The sequence below is a fragment of the Apus apus genome, chromosome 4 (genome assembly GCF_020740795.1).
Source record: "Apus apus isolate bApuApu2 chromosome 4, bApuApu2.pri.cur, whole genome shotgun sequence".
NCBI classification, from domain to species: Eukaryota; Metazoa; Chordata; class Aves; order Apodiformes; family Apodidae; genus Apus; species Apus apus.
This window is the reverse complement of record NC_067285.1, coordinates 31,361,090-31,371,496: the sequence shown is the minus strand read 5'-3', so window position 1 is coordinate 31,371,496 and position 10,407 is coordinate 31,361,090. Positions and strand designations below refer to the sequence as shown.

Genomic DNA, 10,407 nt, shown 5'->3' with positions numbered 1-10,407 from the left:
TGCTTCTCCTGGGAGTTAAACAATATTGCACACTTGACAGAGACAGTTTTGGAAAAAGCTGTAGTGGTTTGAGTGGGTACAGTGCAAGCCATCTCCTCTTTAAAGACCAGAAAGGTGTCATGAAAGTCTCTGTATTTGGTAGTGGGAGGCAATGAGGGCCAGTTGACAGCATGTAAACCAAGCTTTTCCTGTAGAACAGTTTTACTTGGTTGGCAGCTTTGTCAATCAGACTTCACTGTGGGGAAATTTTGGAGGGGCACTGCTGTGCAGGTCCAAGCTGGAGCTTACAGGTTCTGTGTCATGCTGGCATGGTGTAAGCCTGAGCTCTGACCACTTGCTAGGGTTTAGAAATTACTTGTGTAAATGCACAAGCATTGGCTACTCCGGTTTATGATCACTTCTTGAGCATTGCTTGAAACAGTCCATTACTTAGTTATTGTTAAAAGACATCGTGCTCTGTTTTTCTCAGATGTTGTTATGGTGAACAAGTTACATCACTTATTCCCAAAGCACTTGCAGGTGTTATGTCACTCCTCTGCTGTACTGAATGATGCTATTAAAACCAGAAGAAGATCAAAGTTGTTAATATAATCAGAGGGGATTGCCTAGAAGAGCTAAACTGTATTTCAGTTGAAAGAGTTTATGGCAGAGAAGTTGGATGTCTGCCTCTAATTCACAGTCAGGGTAAGAAGGTATGCAAGACAAAAGAAGATGCAGGTCATTGCACATGACATGCCACGCTGCCAGGTCCAGATGCAGGCAATGTTTTTTTGCTGAAAGCAGCAGCTCCTTGATACAAGGGGTCTGAGAGTCTGAACTTCTACTCAGACACATTCTAATCTGCCTCATTATGGAGAAAGATTGAAATGATGTGACTAAATACAACCCACTGCCACAGGCACTTATTCACGCTGCATTTCACAAACATGAGGTATTTTTCAAGAAAGGTCTCATGCTTTTGAGAGACTTAATTTTTAGCTTGTCCACAGTGGGAGCTGGCATTTAAAGTTAATGTAGGCACAGATGTGCAGGCAGGTCTCAAAGCCTTCGAGAAATGGCTTAGTTAGCTGCAGCAAGGTCTGTCATGCCTTCAGTGGGGCACTTCCTAAACACAGCCAAGAGAAACTGGAGAAAAGGAACTGGGAAGCAAGGCAGAGGCCTTGAAGCAAGAGGGATTTTAATCCAGCCATTGATTCCAAACAACATAAGCCATTGGAGGCCCCAAACCCCAAGATTACACTGAATTTTCTGGATGGGTAATAACAGTTCCCAATTTTTTTAGCTGGTACATCTCATTAAAACCTCATCTTATATACTTAGTTGAGTTAAAGCTCATAAAAACAGCTAGCATGGTGAATGCAAATGCTGGATTCATCCACAGAACAGGCAGAGCAAAATAAAACTTTCCCATCTTTCTGAGGATCCTCTCCTCTAGTCTCTCTGCTTTGTAGGACAAGCTGGGACATTTTTAATCTGGTAACCTTAAAGGCTACTGCTAGATTTGAGTTTTGACAGGGCCTTTTCAAAGGAAAATATCAGTAGTTAAACAGAAAACTCTAATGCTGTAGTATAAAATGCCTTTGAACTCCCACTATTTGTCAGCCATTAATGAGTTTTACCAAACTACATTTAATTCAGACCAAAGACTTGTTAGCAGAAGGACTCATCTCACCAAGTCACTGAATTCACTGGTTATATATTTAAATTACATTTTCCTTGATTCCAATCATATTAAGACACCTAGAAGCCTGAAAAGTGTATACATAGTCAACTCAAAGTCTACTTAGCACAATTAAGTTTGTCCAGAATCTGATGGTTAGGGAAAAAAAAGAAAGCTATAAAAGCTATAAAAAGTAGCCAAAACCAAGCTAAAGCCCCATGCTGTTAATTAGTGATGCAAACACTGCTTATCAGCAAAAGGGTATTTGGCCAGTTGCCTGCTAGGACTAAGACATATGACAAAAACAACCCAAGGAGCAAAAAGAGCCCTCTCACAACCCAGTAGGCTATAGACTGTATTTTTACTTCATTTTCCAACCCATCCATCTGTTCATGTTTCAGTCTGCCAGTAATTCTTGAACCCATTGGTCAAACACAAATCTGTCAGGGATGCAGAAGTCCCAGACCTGTGTTGATGGTAATGGGAAAAAAGACTCATACTCATGTCCCCACTAAGAAAGGTTGCCCCAAGTGAGGATGCTCTGCTTGACTGTCACTTGGCCAGGCAGTACATGTGATGCTTCCAACCAGCCGCTGAGACTCATGACCAAGTCACAAAGACATGGGAAATCAGCCCAAATTAGTTCTGCTGCTCCCAGGACAGCTGCTTGAGTAACCTGAGATGTTGTTAGTGTCCGTGCTTTGTCGGGAGACTTGTTTGCTTGTATGTGATTTTGAAGTCGACAGTGTTACTGTCAGTTAGGAAATGACAACTGTCTCTCTCCTACCTACAGAATGTTAAAGATATTTTCAGCTGAACTTTGGCCTGTGTTTGTTGAAGAGATTCAACTATTGTAGTTTGTTTTTTTTTTTTCCTTTAAATAACATCTGATTTTAGCTTTGATTTAGCAGACTCATGCTTTATGCAATTACATGACATAAATATAGGTCATTCTCAGGTATAGAACCTGATCCAAACCCAACCTGATTCAGGCATTTGCATAAGGTAAAATGCAAAAGCAGAAATGTAAGCATGTCAAGTTAGTGTACTGAAGAGAGAAAAAGATATACATACAGGCATCTGGGCTTCTTATTTAATGAAATGTCTGTAAACTGCAAAGAAAACAGAAACAGGTTAGTAGTATTACATTATCAAGTAATTAAAGTACAGGGATAAAATATAAGCAGTCCTCAAAATCATACATTCATTCTCACCTGCTGTTAATACTAGAAGAATATTCATGAAAGAAATAATAAAAAAAAGCTTTTACAGATTATTACTCCTCCAACTTATTACATCTATTTTTAAAATTCATAATGTGTGAGTTGTTAGCTGCTGGATTTTTTCCCCCATTATTTTTATTGTAACTATAATCAAAGTAAATTGCTAAAGAAGTGTGGGCTGAAGAGAGATCTTTTACATCAGATTAAACAGTATGGATACAATGAGAAGTAATTATTGTGTTCAAGATAATTAATAAGGGACGGTGCCTGAACAAGCTGCACTGAATTAACCTTCTCTCAGAGCCTTTAATTTTGCAGTGATGGATTTTCGCTACACAAGTGGCAAGGAAACTGCAGCTATGAGCCTGTGGCTCTGCCTACAGCAGCACTGAAGTGTAGAGAGTGACAACACAAGTGTTTCTGTCCCTTCTCAACCCAAATCCCAGGACCAGCTAGGGACAGCATAGCCTCAGTGCCAGCACAACTTTGCATGACTTCATTTTTTACAACAGTTTGATTCACAGTGTGAAAACACTTTGTCTAGTCCCTCTTTTAGTGGGGGTCAGGAAAGGAGGTGTTTGATGCCAACTCAGCCTAAATCGGTCTGGGTACTAAATTGGTTCTTTGTACTGATCTCCCATCAGTGCTATTAGACTGAGCCTTTGAATATCATTTAATGAAGTCACTGAGCCAAGCAAGTCAGATCTGGCATCTGAAAATTATTATGTTCTTGTAAGTGTTCCCTCTGTCCCTGGTATTGTCCACATTTTGCAGATGGATTTTTGCCCAGCCTGACTTTGCTTGTCATCTGCCTTGGATGGAGTCTGGATCGATCTCAGGGTGTGCTTCTCTGTAATTACCTCCTGAAGGTCAGGCTGATTAATATTTGGATGGATGACCTCAGAGGAATGCTGAAGTCACTCAGAAAGAAGGGCAGCTGCCTCAAAAATTAGTGCCTTCCCCAGGGGACACTGCTGAGCCGGACATCCCCGTAAACACATTGAGAACGGGGAAGATGATTTAATATGGAGGCCCACTTTATGGTCCCACTCAGTCTTCTCACAAGCACTGTTTGAGATGTCCTGCTCTGGATTTCAGCACATCTACATTTATTCAGGTCTTACATAATGCTCTTTGTCTTTCAAGTGGCTATGGGAACCTCTGCTTTCCACCACTGCATACCTGTTCAGTGCTGTGCATGATCAAATGCCTTTCCTCTCACATCCCAGGATGAGCAATTACTTAGCATAGGGTCATTTAAATGGAAGTGTTCTTCAGAAGTCATGTGGCTAAGACTTGCCATATAAATGTGATGCATTGTAGGGAACTAAAAAGTATTAAGAAATGAAGGCTTTTAAAGAAATAATGTATTTAAAAGAAACAATGTTCAGACAGCTTTGGTTTCTCATCTGAGGGAGACAGGCCTGTGGGAATCCATTCACCTTCTCTAAGGGTCCTGTAATTGGTAACTACAGAAAGCAAGCTGACGGGTCCTGTGTACGGATGCACATCTTTCATGAAAATCTTTAGATAGCTCCAAAAACCTGCCAATTCACTGAGTGACATAAAGGAAACTGGTTGCTGCAAAGGTAACAGCACTAATAGCCAAAGCTCCAAAGAAAAATATCTACCAAATACCTCATTATTCTCTCATCTCCCTTTGCTGTATTTGCCTACTACTTCTCTTACACTCTGTGGTCCTTTCATTCATGTGAGGTAGCAACTTAAAACATTAATAAAACATGCCTGAAGAAACACTTTACAAATCCAGATCTGTCTGGAGTAGCGTATAACCCTGACCCACTGACCCCATCCATATTAGAACTCAAATACTTTCTCTCCGCTGGTGGGTGACAATGAGGGGAAGGACTTCATTGGCTTACCACATGCTCGCTGATGTTTGTGTGGTTGCACACCATCTGCTGATTTTGGTAATACTCTAGCTGCCTTTCTGCCAGTTCCACGCGCTGCAACAGGTTCTCAATGAAGTGCTGGAGCCTGGCTTTTCCTCGCACTTCTTTTTCTGCTGCTTCTTCCAAGAACTGGTTGAAAGTAACAACTTCTCTGCAAGACAGAAACATTTTAAAGAGGTCATGTTTATATAATGGGAAGTGCTCTGGTCTCACTGCTGTCAAAGAATTACTGATGCTTCTCTGGTTTTTCATGGTGGCTAATTACTGTCCTTGACGTCTATAAAAAGATTTCAATCTTTTTGTGGATACTTAGTGAAGATCTGGAACCCTGAATGCTGAATTTAAGTTTATGGGCAGTAGGTTTGGGTATCTTTGTCACATTAGGTCTTTTGGAAATAGTCCTTAGTGGTTCACGGAGCAGAAATGTCATTAAGCATCACCTCTCAAGGTATCTGGAGACAGCTACAGCTAGCTGATCTTTTTTTACTTACCCATGTGTATCTCAGTCCTGAAACATGAAGAGCAGTGGATGAACCCCCATATTCATCTTCCCAGTTCATCACAATCCTACAATGGTAATTCAGTGCTGATGCTAGGGTGGTTCCTAAATTAAAAGAGCTACTGTGGCCATAGAACTTAATTTTGGCTGCAGTCTTGCCAACATGTCAAAATGCAGTGTTATCATCTGGAGCTAGTGGGAGCATGGGAGATTAACAGATAATCTACAGATTAGATTTAATTAATTAATCTACATTAATCTACTCTTTGCCAAGGAGTGCATGCAAGGAAGAGCAAGTTCTAGGTCAGGAGGTTAGATATGTTTCTTGTCTGGTAAGACAATTGGAAGAAACAGATGACACTACTGACTGTGAAAAGTCCCCACTTGGTACTGAGACAGCTCACTTTGAAGTGTTCTGCATACTATTAGTTTTGCCACCAGTAAGCAGGCCACCATTTGGACCTCTGATATCAGGAGCTTCTGAGTGGGGAAGTCTGGTTACAGAGTGAACTATGTATTACAAAAAATGGCAAATCTGGGCATGTAGAACTTCCCCAGTTAATAAATGTCTGGATAACCAGTTCTTGTTCTGCCAATGAAACCATGTTGATTTTTGCATTGTACAAAACTGAGGGGGTGGGAAGGAACCACTGCTTGCCAAATGAAAGGGCGTGATTCCTTGGTAGAAATACATCAACTGCAGAAAAAGCGTTTTAAGCAGAAACTGGGAAACAGTTTCTAACAGTGAGAGCCTTTCAAAGCTTAGCTTGTTTATAACAAATCTGATATTTCTCTGCATTTCATTGGTTTAAGTCGGTATAGTTGTTTTAACAGTGAGCTGGTTTGCACTAAGAAGAGTTGGCATTTGTTTTTTAAAAGGGTGATAGTTTCATGAATGCTAACATCTGTAATTGTATCAGCAAAAGCAGTTCAAAAGCATTGTTTAATTGCCTGCTCCATAGCATGAATAGAGTACCCACAAATTTTCCTTTCCTACAAATGTATCCTTATTGAGCTGTGCTATAGAGAGAGCAAGGGGAAGTGTTTTTTTCTGGAAGGCTCTGGTCACTATCAGGAGGAGAAGAGACACGAAGAGACACAGTGTCAATAAATTATTTTCCTTGCTTTCTGTACTACTCAAAGTAACTTGACATTCTACATACCATTTGTAGAAACTGTTACTAGAAGCAGTAGTAGTGCTTCCATAATTTCTCTCTCTTTAGCTGCCCCTATACAGTCTATGAACCTGCCTTTAATAACTTTTATCTAAAAAGTTTTCTTTTGGTTGAAATGGTACCAGCACTCTAAATTTCCTTTACAAAGACAGGAGACAGAATACACCCAGTCACTAGTTCTTGGTCACACGCCTTGTTCTGATGAGTAGCACTTCTGTTAGTTCAGCTACTTTCTTTGTTTCCACTTCATTCTTACCTCTCAGAAGAACAACATCAACCCCCAAGGAGTAACTGCTAATAAGTGTGTCTACTTGATCCAACATCTCTTTCTCAGAGAGCCCACTCTGTGCCATGGCTATGCCTTGGTTATCTTAAGTGAGTTCCCAGAAGAATTTTTAACCTCCTTCCACCATGAACAATAGGGAAATGGTTCAAAGAACTCATGTAGCTTCCGGCAGCTGCTGTGTAATTGCCTTTTTTGTCTCTTACAGTTTGTCAGGGCTTTTTCTTAGCCATACTGATGACCCTCGCCCTTCAATTCTATTTTTTAGATAACTGTGATGATTTTTTGCTTGTTCTTTATTTTACTTTCAATTTATTTCTCCAATTTATTTGGCCTCTGCCAATTCTTTTGGGATTATGTGATACGATTTCTATCTTTTACTCTCTGCTTTTATGGTTGTGGAAAGATGGATGTTCACAGAGGTCAGATGGTGCTCCTTGTGAAGTTAGGGGGAAGCTGAGCCCATGAATATTGTGGGGCCCACTTGGTAGATACTTAAACAAGAGCCCAGGAGCACAGGCCCACTGAGTTCTGTGTCTTGGCAGAACAGCCTTGTCAGCAGCACTCACCTAAAACCAGAATATGAGTGAAAGCCCAGTCCTGAAGTGTTGCCCTTCCTAATGAGATCTCTACTACCCTACACAGACTACTCTACATGTGGAGCTCTGCTGCTATATTAAGAAAAGGTTATGTACAGTTATTAACTCCCCTTGAACTTCTGTGCTCTCAGCATCATCTCTATCCCACTCTGCTTCACTCCACCGTTTGCCTGTCAGCTTGCAGCCTCCTGCTCCTTTCCACTCAGCTGCACCCTAGCACTCACTGTAGCACCGTAAGCTCTAGATCCTGCCACAAATTTTCTAGGTGGAGTGATCTCATCTGTTTGCCCATAGTTTACTACATAGTAAGGTATATTGTATAGCAAAACATTTTGTTAAAGGGCTGTGACTGGGCAGCAGCGGGAAGTGTGGGTTTCTTGCTTTGTCTTGGGTGCTCTCCTCAGACAAAACCTTTCAGGAGGAGAGATTGATGCTGCTGCCCAGAGAGCAGGGGGCACATGGAACTGCCAGAAGCTTAAGGTGACATGGTGAGGCAAGCAAGAGGGAAAGACAAAGCAGGATGTAATCCAGGAGGTGTCCAAGTGGAGCAGGAGATGCCTGTACTGCCAGACTGCCAGAGAAAAGCTCTTCTCAGGGCCAGGAGTCAAAGGAAAATTTATGGCAGTGCAGCAGGCAACTCTGAGGTGCTTAGCTGAAAAAACAAGTGCAGAGGCAAGACAGACTTGCTGCCAAAGCTTTTATTTTCATCTGACTCTGCTAGGGAGTTAACAAGAGTCATTATAGTTAACCAGACTTAAGTAGTTTGGTGGTTTGCATTCCAACTGCAGCCTAGCTGCCCTCACGGAAAAAACCACAGATAGTCTGCCTTGAAACTTTTCCTGAAACCACCTTTATGGAGGCTGTTGTCATGAAACAGCATGTGTTGTGGTAAATAAAGTTGTAAATTATAGACTAACTAGGTGACATTTATTCTTCTACCTTTACCACTAGATTATATAGTTCTCCTTGTAGGGCTAGTGTGCTGCAGTTCTTCTTTACTGAAGCAATTGCTGGCACGTGGAGCCTGCAGATACCCTTAGTATTTGTACAGCTTTCAGCAGTTAAATATGTGATGCACAGAGTAGATGCAGAGGTTGGGACAGCTCCAGCTCCTTAACAACTGACAAGAAGAGCTAATGATTTCTCACATTGCAATCAAGCCCGCCTACAGTTGCATAATACTGGTCTCAAGACTATTTACAGCAACTTCAACACCAGCAACTGCTCTGTAGGTGGAGACAATCATGAGTCTCTATGCAGATCCTGCACCCAAGTATCAAATCCCTTTTGAGAATTGCAGTTGGAATAATTCTGCCTAAAATTAATAGGAAACCAAATCTTTACATTATTTTACCTAAGGACAGGTAAGTTCCTACTACAGTAAGTAGTGATTTCCTTGTGAAAATTTCACAATATTTAAAATAAGTACATTCATTAAGTATTAACACCACTGACCTCATCCAACATCCAGTTGGTATTGCTGCATGAAGGCTGCTATCTGTTACTCATTAGGTTGTGGTTTCACATTCCTGCACTGCTATCAGCACAGTCAATTCAAAACGTTCACACGTCCTCCCCTCAGAAAGTTACTGTCCTACCAGTTGCACTCGTTCAGTGGTGAACTTACTTGAGATGACCCTGGGAAGATTAAAATGCTTTATTTCACAGAGCCTTTCTGTGGGATAGTCATGCTACACTTGAACCAATGCAGCTGGGGGGGAGTAATCTCTTGAGTGGGAAGACAAAAGGTAATGGGAAAGAGAACAGGACCACCTGAAACTGACGGTGGAAGAACGATGCGTAGTTGTGGTCATATTCTACTTAGAACAAAATCAAAACTGTTTTGTCATACAACTGGAATTCATATTTAGAGGAAAGCTGTTGTTTCAAAGCATAAATTTTAGTGATCTCTAAAAGCCAACACTAAATCTTGTTGTCAAGATGTTAATTTGCATAGATAGATCCATTACTTGCAAATTTAAGGTGAAGCCATTGCCAAGAATAATTACTCCCCACCATAGCTATTCTGAAATAGCCCTCACACTGCAGGCTACGCTGGAGCAGAGGCATGACCAGACACCCTCCAAACAAATGCATTAGCCTGGTTAAAGAAATCACTGTCAGAGATATGGCAACATACTACATTAATGTTCTTACCCTGTAATTAAGAGACAAAGTGAAATTAAGTTGCCACTGAAGGTAGCTTCCAGTTGAGGACCATCACTTCAAACGATTACCCTGTTCAGACTTAGTGAAAAGTACCACTTTTGCTTTCTTACCTAACTTCCAGAAGCAAGCCTCTTGGTGTCTTCTATAAGTTATGTTCATAGCTGGTTTTAGTTTCAGTGTTTTTCTTAGTATCTTATTCAACAAAAGTCTGCGTTCCCTTTGGGCAGGCTTCTGTGTTATCTTTAAGATTACAGTACTCACTCTGTGTTGCGTTATCCTTCATCAAACATTGAATAATCCCTTTCCAGGCATATTTTCTAATGAAATCATGCATTTGCTCAGCAGCTCTGCTGAAAGCTCAACCCTGTAGTCATCATTCATCAAAACGTCCAGGGGCCAGCTGAGGCAGGTTGGTGAACTGTGACCTTTGGTAGCTGTACCTGCTTCTGTAGAATATCCTGTTTTCTTTTTTCTTTTTCCAAATAATAATAAAAAAGCTTTGACCTTTTGACTTTCTAAATATGAGAGTGATACAAGAGTGACTTCTGTAACACTTTCTTGTGTTTAGACTACTTCAGCTGTGTGTTAGTATTATTAGTGTGGTACTGCCACCTGTCTTGCCGCTCACCAAAGCTCATCTCTACAAGGGCATCACACTAGTATGTACATTAGCAGAGATATTTGGTAAGAGAACAGGAGTAACATTTAACTAAAGGGATATATTTGCTTTATCACTGCCTTTGCTGGACTGCTATAGGCTTTATTTAAAACCAACAAAAAACCAAAAAGATCAACTGATAGGTCTAGAGAAATAACCCTACTGATCCCTACAAACTCTTCAAATGGGCAGCCCTGTGTCTGCTGGGGGCCAGAACCAGCACACCTC

General features: G+C 41.0%; 2 protein-coding genes across 5 annotated transcripts in view; one reads left to right on the top strand and one right to left on the bottom strand.

Annotated features, from left to right (window-relative positions):
• Positions 1 to 10,407, bottom strand: part of ZNF365 (zinc finger protein 365) — an 83,524-nt gene that overhangs the window by 3,412 nt on the left and 69,705 nt on the right. For all 4 annotated transcript variants that reach the window (XM_051617119.1, XM_051617117.1, XM_051617116.1 and 1 more), the window contains exons 3-4: positions 4,767 to 4,947; positions 2,735 to 2,772 (exon numbers count right to left, since the gene is read on the bottom strand). In XM_051617119.1, coding sequence (XP_051473079.1) covers positions 2,735 to 2,772; positions 4,767 to 4,947 — 219 coding nt within the window. The remainder of the gene's footprint in view (positions 1 to 2,734; positions 2,773 to 4,766; positions 4,948 to 10,407) is intronic.
• RTKN2 (rhotekin 2) overlaps positions 1 to 10,407 on the top strand; it is a 139,166-nt gene that overhangs the window by 73,823 nt on the left and 54,936 nt on the right. The window lies entirely within an intron of this gene.